This window comes from Cygnus olor, chromosome 19 (assembly GCF_009769625.2).
Source record: "Cygnus olor isolate bCygOlo1 chromosome 19, bCygOlo1.pri.v2, whole genome shotgun sequence".
NCBI lineage: Eukaryota > Metazoa > Chordata > Aves > Anseriformes > Anatidae > Cygnus > Cygnus olor.
In genome coordinates, this window is record NC_049187.1 from 2,682,354 (window position 1) to 2,701,668 (window position 19,315).

General features: G+C 64.6%; 1 protein-coding gene across 2 annotated transcripts; it reads left to right on the plus strand.

Annotated features, from left to right (window-relative positions):
• Window positions 1-19,298, plus strand: STXBP1 (syntaxin binding protein 1). Of its 2 annotated transcripts, XM_040531876.1 has the most exons (20): window positions 22-311; window positions 8,797-8,846; window positions 8,989-9,070; window positions 9,667-9,743; window positions 9,949-10,027; window positions 10,339-10,442; window positions 11,126-11,274; window positions 11,447-11,531; window positions 11,634-11,764; window positions 12,050-12,157; window positions 12,278-12,338; window positions 12,636-12,701; window positions 12,901-12,981; window positions 13,088-13,226; window positions 13,440-13,549; window positions 13,675-13,776; window positions 14,985-15,070; window positions 15,312-15,466; window positions 16,306-16,429; window positions 17,638-19,298. In XM_040531876.1, exons 1-19 carry the CDS (start codon window positions 275-277, stop codon window positions 16,413-16,415), a joined length of 1,812 nt encoding a protein of 603 aa, XP_040387810.1. In that variant the 5' UTR covers window positions 22-274; the 3' UTR covers window positions 16,416-16,429; window positions 17,638-19,298. The 2 variants fall into 2 exon arrangements, with proteins under 2 accessions (XP_040387812.1, XP_040387810.1); XM_040531878.1 differs by lacking the exon at window positions 16,306-16,429 and having other exon boundaries at window positions 1-311.
• Window positions 19,299-19,315: the final 17 nt, after the last annotated feature.

The window sequence follows — 19,315 nt, forward strand, 5'->3', positions numbered from 1 at the left end:
CCCCCTCCCGTCCCGCCCCCTGCGCGCAGTCAGCTGAGCCCCGCCGCGGCCACCACCGGAGCCCGGTGTCCCCCCCCCCCCCCGGCCCCGGTGTCGCCCCCCCCCCATCCCTTGCCCCCCCCCCCCCCGCGGCATCTTCTGTCCCCGCATCCTCGCTGCCACCGCCACCCGCAGCGGCTGTCCGGCCGTTTGTCCGGCCCCCCCCTCCCCCCCCCCCATACTCCTCGTTTCCTTGCGCCCCCCCCCACCCCGGCACGACCCCCCCCCCGGCACCATGGCCCCCATCGGACTCAAGGCTGTGGTCGGAGAAAGTAAGAGCCCGGCCGCGCATCGCTGGGGGGGGGGGGCCGAAAATTGAGCGGGGGGGGGGGCAGAATAAGAAAGGGGGGGGGGGGAGATGAAAAAGGCCGGGCTCCGGGCGGGGGGGGGCATCCCGCGGGGAGATGCCCCCCTGGGGGGGGGGGGGGGGATGCTGCGGATGCCCCAAAACGGAGCCGGGGGGGGGGGGGCAGCGGCTCCGGGGGGGGGGGGCTCGAGGGACAGCGGGCAGGACGCGGGGACAGCGGGGGGGGGGGGCGGGGGGGTTGTCCCCCTCCGTTTCCTATTTTTTATTTTTGGGGGGGGGGGGTGTTTTGAAGCTGTTGGGGTTTGTCTGCAGTGCTGAAGGGCGGCGCGGGGGTGGGGGGTGGGGGGGGAGCGGCGGTAAAAAATAAATAAATAAATAAATGGCGGGGGGGGGAAGGAGGAAGCGGGAGGCGCCGGAGCCTTTTTCCCCGGATCTGAACGGGCGAGAGGCGAGCGGGGCGCAAGCAGCAAAACCCGAACGGCCCCCAAATGGGACGGGGGGGGGGGGGGGCACCGAATGGGGGGGGGGACGGACATAATGGGGGGGGGGGGGGGGGGGGGGCACGGGGGTGTCCGTGCCCAGCGCCGCGCCAGGCCGTGCGCCCGCCGCTTTGTCTGCACCAAACCCCTCCCCGGGGGGGCTCCTTAATGCAAATACAAATAATTTTTTCCCCTCGTCCCCGGGGAGGGGGTGACCCCTTCCCCCCCACACACCCCCCCCCCCCAGCCCCGATCAGCTCCCCCCCCCGGGGGGCCCGGGGCCGGGGATTTCGGTGCCCTCCGGGGTCGCTGTTTTTGGCCGGGGCCGCGGGGCGGAACGGAGGAGCCGCGGCTCCGCTTCCTCCTTCCCCTCCTGCCGCAAGCCCGGCTGCTCTCCGACGGCCTGCTGCCGGGGGGGGGCTCCGAAAAGCCCCGGGCTGGACGTGGTGGTGGTGGTGGGGGGGGGGTGGGAAATGTTTGTGCCTCCCTTCCCCGGCGCGAAAATCTGCGCGGAAAAAGAAGGAAACCGGAGCGAAAAGGGCAGGAGCCGGGGGAAACTTCCCCCGGGGCTCCCCGCGGCTTTTTTGCCCCCCCCCCTCCCCCCCCCAGCGCCCATCTTGCGGGACTGATCTCCGTAGCAGGGGCTGGGGTTATTTTTTATTTTTATTTTTGTTTTGGGGGGGGGGGGGGGGGGGGCTGCAACGGGAGAAATCCCCGCGGCCGCGATGGCTCCTCCGGCTGCGGAGGCAGCGAAACCCTCCCGCAGCGGTGCAGATGGTGCGGCCGGGGCTGGTGGTGTGATCGGGTGGGTGGGGATGGAGGGGGGGGGGGGGAAATCCAACACCCCCCCCACCCCCCCCGGATTGATGCCCCCCACCCCCCCCGGATTGATGGCCCCGCTTTGTTCCCAGCCGGTACCTGCCCGGGGAGGGGGCTGCGCAAGTCCCCGTCCCTCCCCCCCCCCCCCCCGCCCCAAGCCGCCCCGGGGTGCTGCATTAAGGGGGGTGCTGGGGGGGGTCGGAGCCGAGCAGGTTGGGAAACGAAATGGAAAATGCAGGAAAATGCCCCCCCCTCCCCCCCCCCCCCCCGGCTTCTCTGCTGCAGGATGGGCTCTGGGAGGGGGGGGCTTTGCTGGGTGTCATCCTGGGGGGCTGGACCCCCCCCCGCCCGAGCAGGGGGCTGGGGAGAGAAAGGGGCAGCCCCCAGCTGGGGGGGGGGGAGCGGATCCTGCACCCCCCCCAAACAGGGCCCCAGGACCTTGCCCTCGGTGACGAGGGGACAGAGACCAGCACCGCTGCGTGTCCCCTGTCCCTTATTTTCATTCATTGTCACAGGCTGGGGGCGATCACGGCTGTGCACACACACACACGCACACACGCGTGTGCACGCACACGGGCTCAAGCCAGCGTCATGGAAATCTGGCCGGATCCGTCCCTTCGGGGTTTGGTTCCCCAAAAACAGGGGTCCGGGCTGGGGAATGTAAGGGGCAGCGGGGCGCCGGCCCCACAGCCGGGCTGCCTGCGGAGCGTGGGTGGCTGGAAGGAGAGGGCAGGGCTCCGCGTGCGGGCAAAATGCTGCATAGGATGCAGGGATGGGGCTCCTGCGGGAGCGCTGGGGGGGTCCAGCCCACCCCCAACCTGGGGCTGGGGGCTCCTCAGGCTGCCGTGGGGATGCTCCGGGTCTCACTGGGGCCGTTCCTGCTTTGTGGTGCTGTTCTCAGCCAGGGCTGCTCCCCGGTGCCAGGAGCCGCAGGGTACCCGGAGCTCCCCCTCCCCACTGCGGCTCTCCCCCACTGCACCAGGGCAGCGATTCCCCGAGGGGCACCCGCGGGGGACTGGGGGGGAAACGCTCACCCGGGAGAGCAGGAGGGCTGAGCCTGTGCCCTGGGGCTGACCCGAGGGCAGGATCCCTCTGCGGGCATCCTCGGAGGAGGGAAGGAAGGAGGGAGGAGGGATGGATGGAGGGATGCTGCGCGCTGCCACGGCCCCACCTCCAGAGCTGCATTCCGCCCTGGCTTCCCTCCAGGCCAGGATTATTCCTCTGACCAGCTGGTGCTGGAGCAAGATGCGCTCCGGGGGCCCCCAGAGAGCTGGGAGCGGGTGGGCAGGGTGTCACAGGTGCCCCGGGCCCCCGTTGTCACCCCCCAGCCGGGCTGTCCCTGCACGTCCCCGCATCCAGCAGCAATGGCCGCATCCATACCAGGATCTGCTCTCCTCTGGGGCCGGTCCTTCTGGTGTCTTCGGGTGCCAGCTGGAAAAATTTTGTCCGATTGTGGCAGCTGGGCCCACCTCTGAGGCCCTCATCCCCAAATCTTCACCTAACCCCCACCAGGTGGACATTCCTCCTGTCCTCGCCTGTCCCTGTGCTACACGCTGCACCCAGGCAGCCTCAGGGCCTCTTTGGGTCCCCGAGCCTTCCCGCGGCACCCTGCGGTGAGGAGGAGGAGGAGGAGGAAGGTGGGCTTACTTCACCGAGCCATCACCAGCGAGGCAAGCTGCCACCACGGTACCGGTGCTGGGTCTGAAAACCCCCGGACACCTTCACCTGCAAGAGGAGAGCGATGTCCCCGGGGGGGCCCTTTTGTCACCAAGGGTGGCTGAAGCAGAGCAGCCCCAGGAGAGCTCCAACCTCAATGGTTCTGTGACTCCGGCAGCTGCCCAGCGCCCTGCTGCCCCCCGCGGCCACCCTGCCCCAGGGCAGAGCATCCTCACGGCAGCTCCCTCCAGCCCATGCTAAAATCCCCCGTGGACCCCCAGCGCCGAGGCCGTGCCACGTCACCCGGTGTCCCCATCTGTCTCTCCGGGGAGGTGACAGCCCAGGGAGTGGGTGCACGCCAAGCTGGGTGGCACCGGCAGGGCAGGGCAGGGTTGCGGGCTCGCTGCCAGCCTCAGGGCACGGCCGGGGCCCCCGGGGACCTGCGGAGCTGGTGCGTGACTCGCCCGGGCGGCTGGGGACACCTCGTGCTGCCAACACCTTTCTGAGGGCACGGGAGGATTTTGGGGCCAAATACAGGATGCTCCGAGTCCATCTTGGGGTACGGGGCTTGTGTACTGCCCCAGAGCCAGCTCCGGGCAGGTCCCTGCTACGCACAAGAGGAGGAAGAGGAGGTGATGAAGGCCACGGGACCGGGCCAGCGTGGTGGGGACATGGCATGGGTGCACGTCGCATCCTCCTCATCCCCCTCCCTGCATGGGGCAGAGCATCCAGCCCTGCCATCAGCTCGGCATGCCCCGTCCTCACAGCCAGGAGCAGACCCCATAACTCTGATGAGAGCGGGCGCTTGGCAAAGCCCCTGCTGGGGCTTTTGTGTTTGTCCTCGGGGATCGTTTTGCCTTGCCTCCGGCATCGGCTCCAAGTTGGGTCACGGCTTGAAAATTTAGCACTTTTAGCCTCCAGTCCATGGTCTACACCTGGGCCTGAAAAAATTCTTTTCCATACGTCACTGTGAGCGCTACAGATCACTTCGGCAGGTCTGCGTCCACCCACTGATGTCTGCACGTGCAAGAAAGCAGAAAAAGCCACCAGACCTAGAAATTTCCTCTCTTAATAAATAAATAAATAAGGTCTGGGCCCAATTCCCTGGCACCTCTGAGGAAAAATGGCTTGGGAGAAATCTCCCCAAAACCCAGGCGTTTAAGAAGAGACTCACCACCACGCGGCCGTCAGCAGATGCTGCGCCCACCAGCTCGCCGTGCAGGAGGGAGCTCACGGCTGCTGTGTTCTGGAGGGAGAAAATAAATCAGGCTGAAGGCACAGTGACGTGGGGGCTTCCACATCAACCACGTAGAAACACACGCATGGGCACGCACAGGTCGGCACACGTACGGCATGGAGGGTCCTTCGTGGAGCCCATGGGATGGGGAGATGTGCCACTAGGGGATCGCTTGGAGTTGGACCCGTGCAACCCCAGGTTGTCGGCGTTTTGCTCCCTCTTGGTCAACGCGGAGGAGAAGCAGGGCAGAAAGCCATGAGGACATGTGCACAGAGGAGAGCATCACCTACCCCTGGGGATCACCCACCCCGGGATGCGGTGGCCCTGCGTGTCCCATCCTGCCACAGGAAAGCTCCTGGCGCCTGCAGCTGCTGGCAGCCGGGTACGGCATCTCCTCAGCATCTCCACCGAGGATGGGAACGCCTCAGGGAAGAGAACAAGCACAGGGAAGGGCCATGCCCTCAGAAGGGACCTGCTGTGGTCTGTGCCCCGTTGAGCACCCAGCAGGAGAAGCTCTGCTTGACTCCCAGGTCCTCATGCAGACCTGAAGAACCCGTGTCAGGAGCGGGCCCGCAGTGAAAATCCTTATGAATTTTACCATTTTTTGATTTTTTGATCGTGCCTTTCATCTTCCTCACGTCCTTCTGGCCATGCTCCCAAAGTCCTGAGCCATTCTCCAGGTCTCTGCCCTGCCCCTGTCGAGGCTGTGAAGTTGTTTTGGCTCCCATAAATGCAGTTCTTCTCTGTGCCCCAATGGGTTCATGGCCTCCTTGCCACCCTCTGGTCCTATTGACCAGGGACTGCCTGGGGACGGGATGCTGGCACCTGTAGGTCCCCAGCTGAGGGCGGTTTGGAGGTGGATACATGGTCTGCTACGTCTGAGTGTGGTTCTGTCGAGGTAATGTTCGCACTGCCTTCACCAATTAGTTAACGAACCAGCAAAAAGCAGTTGCCAAGCCAACCTGAAGACAAACACGCTCGTCTCAAGGATGCGTCGTGACAGCTCCGTGAGGGAGGTGGGTCTGGAGCAAACCTCACCGTGGGTCCTGGGGTCCAGCTCCCCGGGTGGCTCCAGGACGCTGGATCCCAAACGGAGGACACAGGAGGAGGGTGAAGGGACTGAGCCCTGCCTGTGGCAAGGAGAAGCCCGTGGTTAGGGTCACCCAGCCCTGTAGGACCACGGGCAGTTCTGGTCTCCTGCCATCCCTCACGGCACTCCATCCCACACCACACCAGGACAAGGTGTGCCGCACACAAGGGCCGGGGACGTGGTGGCAGAGGAGCGTTTCCGAGCAGCAGGAGTTTGGTTTCGTAATTTCTGCATTAGGGAAGGGCTTGGCCATCGCTGCCGAACACCCCCGGGAGCAGCGCCCCCGTCCTGGTGCTCCAGCACCCGGTGCTGGCTGGGACCCGGCTCTGCTGCTTCCGCTGCCGGTGGACCTCCTCCCCCAGGAGCGGAGACCCCACGGTCGGTCCCCGAGGCAGGCAGGGCAGCCCCGGGTCCGTAACACCGCTAAGCCTCTTGCAGCGACGGACGGGCTCGAGTCCTACTAGGCCACCGTGTCACCAGCCTCTGGCCCTGGCTGAGGACGATGCGGTGGGACATCTTCGTGCCACCCGTCGCCCCAGGAGGAGCCCTGCCGAGGGAGGGGGTGGCCGGGGAGGTAGCAGCTCGTGGGTGCGTCGCTCAAGGTGTCCCAGGGTGGCACAAAAGTGCCACCATGTTAGGACCATCTTAGCGGAGGTCCTCTGTTTGAGGTGAGACGGGCTTCCTTGTCCAAAGGCGTTGGTGTCTTCTCTCCATCGGAGGATAAGCCCCGAGCCGTCTGCGTTGTCCGTTCTCAGCAGAAATTGTGATTAAAATCCTTCCGGCCTGAAGGGAGCAGAAGCAACGCGTTGAAGGCGTCCGAGAGGTGGGGGCACTGGATGGGTTGGATACACACACGTATTCCCCCCTGAAACCTGGGCTATCTCCAGGATGAAAAGCTCGGCTGCGGGCGTCACCAGCTGACGTTAGAGCCCAAAAGCTCTGGCTGAGACCATTTGAGGGCACGGGCTGCAGCATCTGACCTGCTAGCGTGTGTACGTGAGAGCATCTCTTCCCAGGAGTGACCAGGCTTGACTCGAGGCCCCAGGGAACAGGGAAGCTGCTGTTTCCCCTCTTGCCGAGTGCCGAATTGGCTCAAGGATGCCTTTGCATTGCTCATCCTCGACGACTCGTCTTCGCTGGCATCCCCTCTCCCTTGCCATCCTCACCGGTTTTGGTCCATGGACAAACAGCTGCAGGGCCAGCAGCAACTGAGGCACCCGAGGCACCTTCCCCGCAGCCCCTGGCTGCAGGACGCTCATTCCCAGCCTCCTTCCTTCTTCTTCCCAGCCTCCTTCCTTCCTTCCTCTCCCTGTCCCGGAGCAACACACTGCTGCAAGGGCAGGATTTCTGCCCGGCTGCCCGGCTCCAGGAGCCCAGCCCTGTCCCCACCGGGATCGCCTCGGTGCTCTGTTTGCGTGGGGTGTGGGACGGTGCCTGGCAAACAGCGCTGTTATTCCCGGGTCCTCGCTCAGGGGAAGGAGCCGAAGATGAGGAATGAAAAGAGGGAAGGAGCCTCTGGCAGGAGCCGGCAATGTTTGTCAGCGGGCGCTGGCTGCTCAAAGCTGAGCGAACGCAGCCCCGGTGGGGACTGCGGCTGTCGGCGCAGTGCGGGGGCTGCGGGGGGTCCCCAGCACCAGCAGGGAACCAGGGGACAATGTGGGCAGCGCTCTCTGCTGCATCCTGCCCACGGCAAAGGAAGATTCCCCGTTAAGGCATTGCATTTTTGCTGCTTGGGTGACCTGGGTCTGGGTGCACCACGGGGCTTGGGGTGCGCACAGGGCGGCCCCACCGCGGTACCAACGCCGCCTGTTCCCAGTTACACCCCCTGTGGCCTGCAGGTGCCCCGCACCCAAGGGAGAAGCTACGGGATGTGAGCAAGGCCGGGCAGCACCCCAAGGTCACGGCCAGCATCTTTTGGGGCTCCCCCAGGGGGACCTAGCAGGGAAGGAGCCATGTGTGCACTGACAGCAGCGGGAACCTCCGAGTTCTGCAGCGGGTTTTACGCTGCTGCCAGCCCCGTGCCCCTGCAGCTTCACAGCACCTGGTAGGGCAGGAAAATGGGGCTGTGCGCCCAAATTGAGCATCACCCAAACACAGACATTTATAGGGCCGGGAGCTCCCCAGGCAGTCCTCTCTGTGTGCCTCCCTCAAGCCCTGTCCTGGAATGAGGCAAATTCAGGTCCCCAGCTGCCCCATATAAACCTGCGCCGAGCTCTGCCCGTGGGACCAGCACCCGTGGGGTTGCTCCCATGGGGGAAGCTCCCCAGGACGAGGCTGGCAGGGTGGCACCTGCACCAACTGCCCCCACAACCCTCCACATTATGTAATTTAGAAACATTTCCTGATGGGGTTTTAATTGGGGTTTTAATTGGGTACCCCCATCCCTGTCCTGGGGACCCAGGGGGTTGGAGCAAAGCCCCCCAGGAGGGCAGCACCGGGACGTGGCACGGACGCAGACCCTTCCCCAAGCCCAGCCAGGCAGTCCACCAGCTTTGCAGGGGTGGCCCTTCATTTTCAGGGACACAGGGGACCTTTGGGGCTTGCCCCCCCAACCCCAGCGCTGATACCGGGGTGCCTGCGCCCAGGGAACGGGCAGGGGTGGCCCGGCCGCGAGGGGACAGCGCGGGGACGACGGCCCCGGCTGGTTGTGTAAGTGCGGCAGGGACGGGTGCGAAATGAGCTTGCGGGGGATTACAAGGAGCAGGCTGAGGCCGCCTGGGCCTTGTTGCTAAAAGGAGCCCTTAAGCCGCTGTTGTTTTCCCGGCGCTTCGGATTAGGGCTGAGGCGCGTGGGGTGGCCCCTGGGGACCCCCACGTCCCTCTGCCATCTGGGGCGTGCTTTTGGGTCCTGCTCCCTGCTCCCCACTGCATGGGCTCAGCCTCTGTGCTCAACCAAATGTGGGTGCCGGCGGTCACCCCTTTTGCCAGGTCCCCAAAACACCCCTGCCACCCCAAAAAGAAACCCTACTGAGCGAGTGGCTGCCCTCAGCCATCCCAGGATGGCAATTTCAGGACCCCCAGGAGGGGTGCGGTGGGGCTGGCACGGCCCCATAAGCAATGGGGGGGTTCCAGTGCCCCCAGTACAACCCCCCAGCTGCAGGTGGGCACCACGGGGTGCTGCGGGGAGGCTCGGGGTGCTCACACCACCCCCTGCTCCCTATCTCTTGCAGAGATTATGCACGATGTGATCCGGAAGGTGAAGAAGAAGGGAGAATGGAAGGTGAGCAGCGGAGCTGGAGGAGGAGGAGGAGGATGAAGCTGGGAAGGGGCCGGAGCGGGCTGGGAGCCCCAGGGCACTGGTGGGGTGCAGGGCAGGGCTTTTCCCTGCTTCCCCGTCCCCAGCTGGTGTCCGCTCTCCCCAGGTGCTGGTGGTGGACCAGCTCAGCATGCGCATGCTGTCCTCCTGCTGCAAAATGACCGACATCATGACGGAGGGCATCACGAGTGAGTACAGCGCCGCGCACACCTCCCGCAGAGCTTGTTGCAGGAAGGGCAGGCGCACCCCTGGCGCTCAGCCCCCCGTCTCCATCCCGCGCCGGGTGCCCGTGGGCCCCCTCCCAGCCCACGGGGGCCGAGGGAGACCGAGCACCTCGCCTCCTGGCAGTGCTTGGGTCCAAGGAGGATGGCGAGGAGGAGGCCAGGTGTTATTTTATCTCAGCCCTATAAATAGCTGCCTGCGGCACTCAGAGGGGAGACCGAAACACTGGCGGTGCCTCGGGAGGTGCTGGGGGCTTGTCCCAGGGGGCACCACCACGTCCCAAGCCACAGCATCACCCCCAAGTGTTCCCCTGCAGCACAGGGACACGGGGACGGACCAAAGCAGCCACGGCACAGCAACACACAGACAAATCCACCGCCCCCACCCGGGACCTTTTCAAGCACCCAGGTGCCTCCCATAGGGTGACAGAGGGCTGGGACAGGCTGGGGACAGCCCCAGCTGCCACGTGGGCAGGGATGAGCAGCCGGGGACATTTTGGCCACCGAGGGGCTGGCAGCTGGTGCCACCACCCTGGCACGGCCCCTGTGTTTCCCCCCCCCAGTCGTGGAAGACATCAACAAGCGTCGGGAGCCGCTGCCCAGCCTGGAGGCTGTCTATCTCATCACGCCCTCTGAGAAGGTGAGCAGGGGCTGGGGGCAGGAGGAGGAGGAGGATCTGCGCCCATGGGAGCCACCCGGGCTCTGGCACGGGTCGTGGTGCTGAGGGGGCTGTGCCAAGCCCGCGGGGTGCAGGGCTGGGGGTGCAGGGTGCTGCTCCCCGGGCTCGGGGGTGCCGCGACGCGGGGCTGCCCTGCCCAGCCCAGCCGCTCGCGTCTCTCTTGCAGTCCATCCACTCCCTCATCAACGACTTCAAGGACCCCCCCACCTCCAAGTACAGAGCTGCCCACGTCTTCTTCACTGACTGTGAGTACTGCGGGGCCGGGGCAAGGAGCAGAGAGCGGGGGGGTGCCTGCGGGGAGCTGCGGGACGGGGCTGGGCCGTGGCCACGGGCGGGTTTGTGCGCACCAGAAGTGGGATCTGGGCTCCTCACCCCCAGGCGTTGCAGGCAGCATCCCCCCCACCATCACAAAACACATCATGCAACCAAGAGAAGGGAACGATTCCACTAAAACATGCACAGAAAAGCGGGTGGGAGGGATGCCTGGGCAGGGCAGGACCACGGGAGCATGGCCGCCATGCCCTGAGCGCTGCTTCCTCCTCTCCCTCCCCTCCAGCCTGCCCCGACGCCCTCTTCAACGAGCTGGTGAAATCCCGAGCTGCCAAGGTCATCAAGACCCTGACCGAGATCAACATCGCCTTCCTGCCCTCCGAATCCCAGGTGGGTCAGGGTTGGGGACGGCCCAGGGGACGGGGCAGAGGGGGGTGCTCCGGGTCCCTCCCCAGCCCAGCAGGATTTGTGTAAGAGCCAGAAATCCCCACGAGCCGTCTCCCCACACTGCTCCCACCGCCCTGTCTCCTTCGATTACGTCTCGGGGCTGATCGGCTGCGGGGGATTTAGCGCCTTGGCCCCGTGCCCGTGCTGTCAGGCTCTGCCCCCCCGGCACGGCACCAGCTGGGGGCACCGGGCAGCCAGCCCCCTGCCAAGGGGGACAGGGAGGAATGGCTGGCACCAGATTTTGGGAGAGACCATGGTGAGGGCAGGTGGAAGATGAGCTCCTAGTGGCCCCATGCATGCCAAAACTGGCTTTGGTTTTACTGTCCCTGCTCCTCCTCGCCTCCCTGGTTCCCTGCCTGGGCGCAGGCGATGCTGCGTGCAGGGGCTGGGCGAGCTCCTGGGGGCTCCACACGTGCCCGGGGGCTGCACCAAGGAGCAGGGGATGGGGAGGGGGTTGGGGCACGGAGGTGGCAGCCGAAAGCCCAAGGGACACCCCGAACATCGCTGAACCTGCAGCCTGGACCCGACATCTGCCTGGGTTTGGGTCGGGTTTCCCAACCCGCTGGGGCTGCTCGATGCCCCCCGCAGCCCGGCCCCGCTAAGCGCCCTCCCGCCGCACTCCCCAGGTCTACTCCCTGGATTCGGCCGACTCCTTCCAGAGCTTTTACAGCCCCCACAAGGCCCAGATGAAGAACCCGATCCTGGAGCGGCTGGCGGAGCAGATCGCCACGCTGTGCGCCACGCTGAAGGAGTACCCGGCCGTGCGGTACCGCGGGTGAGGACGGGAGGGAGGTGGCACAAAGGGGCACGCCGAGGCAGCCGGGAGGTGGGGACTGGGAGCCTGGCATCCGGGTGACGCCTCGTGTAGGACAGAGCAGGGCAAAGCAGAGCACCAAACTCCCCGGGGGAGAGGGGAAAAGGAAAATTCCCTCCTCCTCCTTCCCCAGGGACTACAAAGACAACGCCATGCTGGCGCAGCTCATCCAGGACAAGCTGGATGCCTACAAGGCTGACGACCCCACCATGGGCGAGGTGAGCAGGGGGAGGCACGAGGCGGGGCATTTTGCTCGGCGGGCACCCCCTGACCGCGGGTGGCACCGGGGACCGCTGCTGACGGCTGCGGTGGCTCGGCAGGGCCCGGACAAGGCTCGCTCCCAGCTCCTCATCCTGGACCGCGGCTTTGACCCCGCTTCCCCGGTGCTGCACGAGCTGACCTTCCAGGCCATGAGCTACGACCTGCTGCCCATCGAGAACGACGTCTACAAGTGAGTGCCACCCCCGTGGTGACCTGCCCCCGGGGAGAGCCCGTCCCCAGCCGCAGCCTGGCGGGCATGATGTTGGCTCAGCACAGGGCTGATGCAAAAGCCTTTTCTAAACCCCTTCCCAACCTATAAATGGGTAGAAGGTGGTGGGAAGTAAAATCAAATTGAAATAACCTCGCCCCGTCGCTGGCAGAGCCGAGAACAGCCCCCACCTGCCCCCCTGTCTCCCCCGAGCCATGTGTGACCGTGTGCCCCGTCCCCTCCACCCCGCTCCTGCCCTCTTCCCAGGTACGAGACGAGCGGCATCGGGGAAGCCCGGGTTAAGGAGGTTCTCCTGGACGAGGACGACGACCTCTGGGTCTCCCTTCGCCACAAGCACATCGCGGAGGTGTCCCAGTGAGTGTCCCCGCGGTGCCTCGCTGCTGTCCCTGCCCCACATGGGTGCGTTTGGGCACCCCACCGGCCCCTCGGGTCGGTCCCTCCGCGCTGACGGCTGTGCCCTCCTCCTGTCCCCAGGGAGGTGACCCGGTCCCTGAAGGAGTTTTCATCGAGCAAGAGGATGAACACGGGCGATAAGGTGACACCTCCCGGCGAGCACAGGCACCCAAGGGCCAGGATACAGCAAAGCCTCTCAGGGACAGCTGCAAAGGGTCCCTGATGGGCAGGGGGGCAGCCGTGGGGCACTGACCCCACACCTGGGGCTGAGGGAATGGGGAAGGCGCCCTTGGAGGGGCACCAGGGTCCCCCCAGCACAGGGTGCACGTGTGTCCCACCAAACCCCGACAGAAGGGGATGTTTGGGCAGGGTCATCTCCTCCCCGCTCAGGGTCCTGGCCCCAGGTCCCCCAGCATGACCTCGTCCCCTTCCCTCACAGACCACCATGAGAGACCTGTCCCAGATGCTGAAGAAGATGCCGCAGTACCAGAAGGAGCTCAGCAAGGTAAAGCAAGTGGGGGAAAGGTCTGAACAAGGCCACTGGTGCTGAGCCTCACAGGCAGCACCCAAAGGTGGCTTTCCCGGCGGGTCCCTGGCCATGGGAGGTGGCTCCGGGCTGGGGCTGGCAGCACTGGGGTGGTGGCACGGGGACCTTGGGCTGCTCCAGCCCTGCAAGGGTGTCCGCCCCACGCGTGTCTCCCCAGTACTCCACTCACCTGCACCTGGCCGAGGACTGCATGAAGCACTACCAGGGCACTGTGGACAAGCTCTGCAGAGTTGAACAGGTACCAGCACCCCCTCACACCCCCCAGCATCCCCAAGGGACAGCGGCTCCTGCCCGGCAGCCCAGAGCCACCACTGAGCAGTGACGAGCGCGTCCATGCTCTGCAGGACCTGGCCATGGGCACCGATGCCGAAGGCGAGAAGATCAAGGACCCCATGAGGGCCATCGTCCCCATCCTGCTGGACGGGAACGTCAGCACCTATGACAAGATCCGCATCATCTTGCTGTACATCTTCCTGAAGAACGGTGAGGAGGAGAGCGGGGCGGGGGGAGAAGGGGCACAGGCAGCTCTGGGAGCAGGGTGCAGGATTGGGCCAGCAAAAGCTGGGTGGAAAAGCTCAGCCCTGTGTGACCGCCACCTGGCCAGGTGTCCTGAGGTGACCACGGAGGGGCCGTGCCCCCACTTGCAGGCATTCCTCAGGAGGACCCATTTTCCAAAATTTCCCCATTTCTCTCCAGGTATCACCGAGGAGAACCTGAACAAGCTGATCCAGCACGCCCAGATCCCGGCAGAGGACAGCGAGATCATCACCAACATGGCCCACCTCGGGGTGCCCATCATCACAGACGTGAGTGTCCGCCTCCAGCCCCCCCCTCGGCCCCTGAGAAGGCCCCCACCCTGCTCGTGTCCCCCGGGATGTCCCCGGCGGGGTGGCCCTCCCGTGGCTCAGGATGTCCCCATCCTTGTGCCCAGTCCACCCTGCGCCGCCGGAGCAAGCCGGAGCGGAAGGAGCGGATCAGCGAGCAGACCTACCAGCTCTCCCGATGGACCCCCGTCATTAAGGACATCATGGAAGTGAGACGGGGACGGGGGGCACAGCAGGGACCTCAGCACCACCGGGCAGGGACCTGTGGGGAGCAGGGGGCTCCCAGCCCAATACCCAGAGCACATCTCCCCGCCACACACCCTCTGCGCCGCTCGCAGCCCCGTGGTGCCATGCAGGCAGTGGCTGCGGGGGGGTTTCTTTGAGATAGCACCAACATAGGGGGGATTTTGGAGGCTTTCCTGGCCCCCATATGCACGCTGGGCTGTGGGGGGGTTGCACAGCCCCCAGAGCACGGTGTCCCGAGCGTCCCCGCAGTACAAAGCCCAGCCCTGCGCTCGGGCAGAGCCAAGAAATGATTTTCTCCAGGCATCGCCTTTCTCCTCGCTGCTTCCCCTTGGGCGCCCCTTGAATCAGGGTAACTTCGTGGGGCTCATCCACAGCATCCCAGGCACCGATGCTGCACCCCAGCACGGGCATTTCCCACCTGCTCCCACGGACAGACAGACAGACTGGCCAGCCGGCCCCGGGGCCATATTTTGATGGGGGGACACGGCGGCAGCCCAGGCTCTGCCCGAAAGCACCCTTCGTTTCCAAAAGCACGCAGCCTCGCTCTTGCCTTCCTCCACCCAACTCCGTGCAAACTTTCTCGCCCCGTTTTGCACCTGGGGCACCCTAAAGCTGATCCCCCAGATCTGTGGGGACTGCACAGCGCAGCCAGGTCCCAGCGAACAGCTCACAGATAACGTTAATCCCCCAGCTGTGATCACCGAGAACAAAGCAGCATGTTCCTTACCTGGGGTGGTTCCCCCCGCTGGGATGCTTGGAAGTCAGCTCCAGCCCTTGAGGCTGTCAGAAAACCAAGCAGAGGAAGGTCCCGTCCTCCTTTCCCCACCTCGGCAGGCACCTCGAGGTCGGGGTGAGCCTCGACCCACGCCCCCGCTGCAGCCCCTGTGCTGCCTCTGCCCCGCAGCAAAGGCACCACCTTCCCCCTCCCAGCTGCATTGAATTTCAGGAGCGCAACCAAATCCTCCCCCAAAGCCAGCCCGTGCAAATGTATGCAGAGATATGCAAATGAACAACACCTAATTGAATTGACAGGGCTTTGCCTGCCCAACGTCTGTGCCATGAGGCTGTATCCTGGTGGGGTTTGGGGACAGGGAAAGGGAGGACTGGGGATGTGGGCATCGGGCAGCGCCCGGCTGCTCGCTGAGCGCCCGCGTGGGGCTCTCCCCTGCAGGATGCCATCGATGACAAGCTGGACACCAAGCACTACCCGTACATCTCCACCCGCTCCTCCGCCTCCTTCAGCACCACCGCCGTCAGGTGGGTCCCGCCGGGGCGGGCACCGGCACCCAGCCCCTGCCCTACCCCTCGCGGCCATCCCGTGCCTCAGTTTCCCCACCCGTAACAGAAAAAGAGCCGCCCTTACGGCTGAAAAGCCGCCGAGGACATCACCTGCTTTCGCAGCAATTTGGGAACTAATTAATTTGGGATTTTTTTAATAAGCTAACTCAATGCGGGGTGAGCTGCACAGCTGTCCCTAACCCCTCTCCTCCCTCTCTAGTGCCCGCTACGGCCACTGGCACAAGAACAAGGCCCCCGGCGAGTACCGCAGCGGCCCCCGCCTCATCATCTTCATCCTGGGGGGGGTGAGCATGAACGAGATGCGCTGCGCCTACGAGGTGACGCAAGCCAGCGGCAAGTGGGAAGTGCTAATAGGTGAGTGGGGGCCCGGCCCCGCGCCCCCCCCGCCCGCTGCTCATCCCACGCTCGCCCCGCGCCGCCGCCGCCAAATCCGGCCTCCAGGGGACTGCAGGGCCTCTGCGCGAAGGTGTCCTGCTGGTGTCACCCCCCCCCGGGGACACAGCTTGACCCCCCAGCCGCCCCCCTCTTTGCCCCCCCTCTTCGTCGCCTGGGTGAGTTTTGCTCCGCGACGTGCAGGAGCTGGGGAGGGGGGGTGCAGCTGGCGCTGGCCCCGTTGCACCCAGCGCTGCATGCTCGTTTGGGGGTGTATCGCAGGGAGGAAGGAAGCGGTGTGCAACCCGGCACGCTGACCACAGCATGCACCGGGTGTGCAACGCACCGGGTGTGCAATAGGGTGTGTGCAGCCCGGCACGGCTTGCAGGATGTGTGCCGTGCGTGCAACCTGCCCTGCGCAGCGTGCCCGCATTCGGCACCCGCCGTGCTGTCGGACAGGCTGCGGGTCAGACGTGATGTGCACGGTGGCAGCGCTGCCTGCTGCCAGCGGGGGCTCCGAGATCCCCCCCCAGACCCCCAGGGGAACGCAGCCAGACCCAGGACAGGCTCGGGCAGCCGGTCGCCGTCCCCCACCTACCCCCCGACCCGTCGCCATCCCGCGTCTCGCCCATCTCATTCCGCGCACCTCTCCGCGCCCACCGTCCTCGCATGCTCGGGGCGGGCGGCTCATCCTTCGTTGTCCCCCCCCCCCTCCCCAAAATGCGCCCGAGCCACCGCGGGCTCCCCGGCCGGCGCCGGTGCATGCTGTGTGCCCCTCGGGGCTGCAGCCAGGACGTCAGCCCCGCTCTGTTCTCCCACAGGTTCTACTCACATTCTCACTCCCACCAAATTTCTCATGGACCTGAGGCACCCCGACTTCAGGGACTCCACTAGGGTATCATTTGAGGATCAGGCTCCAGCAATGGAGTGAGCCAAAGAAACCAAGTAAAGGCAGCCTACTAACGAAAAAAGAAACTCTTCCTCCCCGAAGGGCTTTCTTTGATTCTTCCGTCCTTCCGTTAATTATGATTTCGGTTTGCTTTTCCTTTCGGGTTCTTTTGACGAGAAAATGCTTGCGGTTCCTCCTGCCTCCTGGGCTGGAACGCCTCCAGCGTCGCCTCCATCATCCCGCCGCCATGGCTCCGGCCCCGCCGGCCCCCTCATGCCATCCGCTCCCCATCGCGCGCTCCGGAGGGGCCGGGACGGCGGGGCAGGGTCCCACCCGCTCGGGGACACGTGGAGCGGTGTCCCTGGGGGGGGCCGCGTGTGCGTGTGGGGCAGCCCCCGCCGCCTGCCCCGGCTCCTCTCGCCGTTGCGGTGTGTCGGGGGAGAAATTGGGCTGAAATCCTTGGTTCTGTAGGACATCTTGGTTTTGCTCGGCTCTTCGTGGTGGCGGCGTGGTGGCCACCCCGGGATGGGGCAGGGCCACTTGCTGTCCCCCCCCGGGGCACACGGGGACAGAGGTCCCTCCTCCTGCCACAGCAGCGGTCGGGCACAGGGCGCCCAGCATCGCGCCGGCCGCATCCTGCTCCAGGCAGAAGCAGCCCCCTGCAGCCCCCCGCGGGGACACGGGGACCAAGCAAGGCGCAGGCCGGGGGGGACAGCCAGGCAGGAGCAGAGCTGCAGAAGTCAGCTCCCCCCCCCCCCCCCCCCCCCTTCCTCCTCCTCCTCTCCGACCCCTTTTTTACCCCCCCCCGTCACCCCTTCTGCCCAGGGATGCTCGGCGCCGTGTCCCGCTGACCCCCCCCCCACCCTTTGCAATGCGCCCCCCCCACCCCAATGCCCCCCCGCCGGCTTTCCAGCAGGTGCCCACTGCATCCCGCGGTGGGGACAGGAGGGTCCCCATCGTCCCCTTCCCCGCTGCGCCTCCGGCACCTCCCGGCCCCCCCGGCCTCATCCCGCCGCCCTCCAGCTCCATCCATCTCCTTCATCTCTCCTTTTCCTTTCCTTTCCCCGGTTTTTTCCTCCCATGGGCGTTCATTTCTGTGCAAGCATTTCCAGTAGCGTGCGCACCCTCCTGCCAGGTAAGGCCTCGCCGGGGGGGGGGGGCCGGGGACCCTTTGGGGGGGAGGGGGGGAGTGGGGCCATCGGCCAGGGTGTGGGGGGACGCACGAAGCCGGCGCTGACGCCCTCGCCCTCTCTGCCCCCCGCAGGGTCCACGCACATCCTCACCCCACAGAAACTGCTGGACACGCTGAAGAAGCTCAATAAAACAGAGGAGGAAAGCAGCAGTTAAAAGGAAACGCCGCCAGCGACCCGATGCTGACTGCATCCCCCCCCCCCCCCCCGCCGGGCACCCGGCCCAGGGCGCGCTCCCGTGCCGAACCGCGTCCCCGTCCCTGTCCCGGTCCCTGTCCCCAAACCCAACCCGACCCCGGCCCGGCCGAGCTTTCTCTCTTGTTCTTGTGTTGAGCCCCCCCCCCGCTCCTTCCCCGTCTCATTCTGACCGCAGGGAAGGGACACCAGATGCAAGCGCATCAAGAGGAGCGCTGCATCGTGGCTAAAGAGGAAAAGAAACAATAATAACTTCCGCATCCCGAGCTGCCGCTGTCTGAGGAGCTCACTTCCCCGTAACCCGCAAACAGCGGCGACAAAAAACAACAGGAAAAAACACCAAAAAAAAAAAAAACCCCTCCCTGAAATTTTCACTCCTCCTTGGGTTCCTGCAGGGACGGACGGACGGACGGACAGCCGGCCGCCCCTCCTGCCCCGCATCGCGCCCGTGCTGCTGCTGGCGGTGTTTCCCCCCCGGCTCATTTTGGGGTAGAAGCCCCCCCCCGGTGCCCTTTCCCTTGTTTTTGGGGGCGGCTGCCCCCCCAGATGTGCGTGCCAACATCTGGCAGGGGACGGGGGGGCTCTGCCCCACGCTGCCTCAAATCCCGACGCAAAAAGGGACCAGAACGGTCAAACCCCGCAGACGGGACCTGTTTGCTTGCACGGCCCCTCCCTCCCCGTCAGGCTACGTACTCCTTCAGATGACAGATATATATATATATATGTATATTTTTAACAGGCAGCACATGTACACACACACACATATATATATATATATATATCCCTGCAGACAAGGAAGCTATGAGGCCCCCTGCCCCGCTCGTGTCCCCCCCGTGGTGAAGCATTCCCGAGCGTGCCGTCGCCCCGAGGCCCCGCAGCCCCCCGGGCCCCCCAGCGGACCCTGTGTATATGAATTATGTGTCTCGTGCAGTTCTTACAGCTTGGTGTATAGTGATTTAACCAAAACTCCTCTTATTTTGTTTTTTACATCCCAGGATTGCCCCCACTCCCCCGCCCCGCCACTAGATGCACTGCAATATTTTGGGGTCCTTCGTTTTGTTCTCTTCTGTTCCCTCCCTCTGAAGGCTGTGACCCCTTTTCCTTCCCCAAAATCTCTTTCTTGCCTCGTTGGTGGTTCTCCCCCTCTCTCCTTTCCCTGTCTGCTCCTTGCCCATAAAGTTAAATATATATTTTTAGGGCAAAGGCTGTATCATTGCACTGATATTTGTTGGTTCCCCCTTGGTCCTCCTGCCCCGTTTGAGTTCCTTCTCAGTTTAGCAATGAGAACGCTTCAGGATCCTGTATGTTGGACATTATTAATTTTTTTTTTCTGTTACAGTTATTTATATAAAAAATAATTTATCAAAAAGAAAAACTAAAAAAAAAAAAATCTAGTCTGTCTTGGAACTTGTTTACCTTGAAGTTACTGGAATCTAAATGTTTGACGGTGTTGAAGCACAACCATGTATCATCTCTGTATAGCTGTTCTGTACCAAGCACTCGAGTGGCTCAATAAATGCGATCTCCATACCCAGTGCAAGGAGGCTGCGCCTGCCG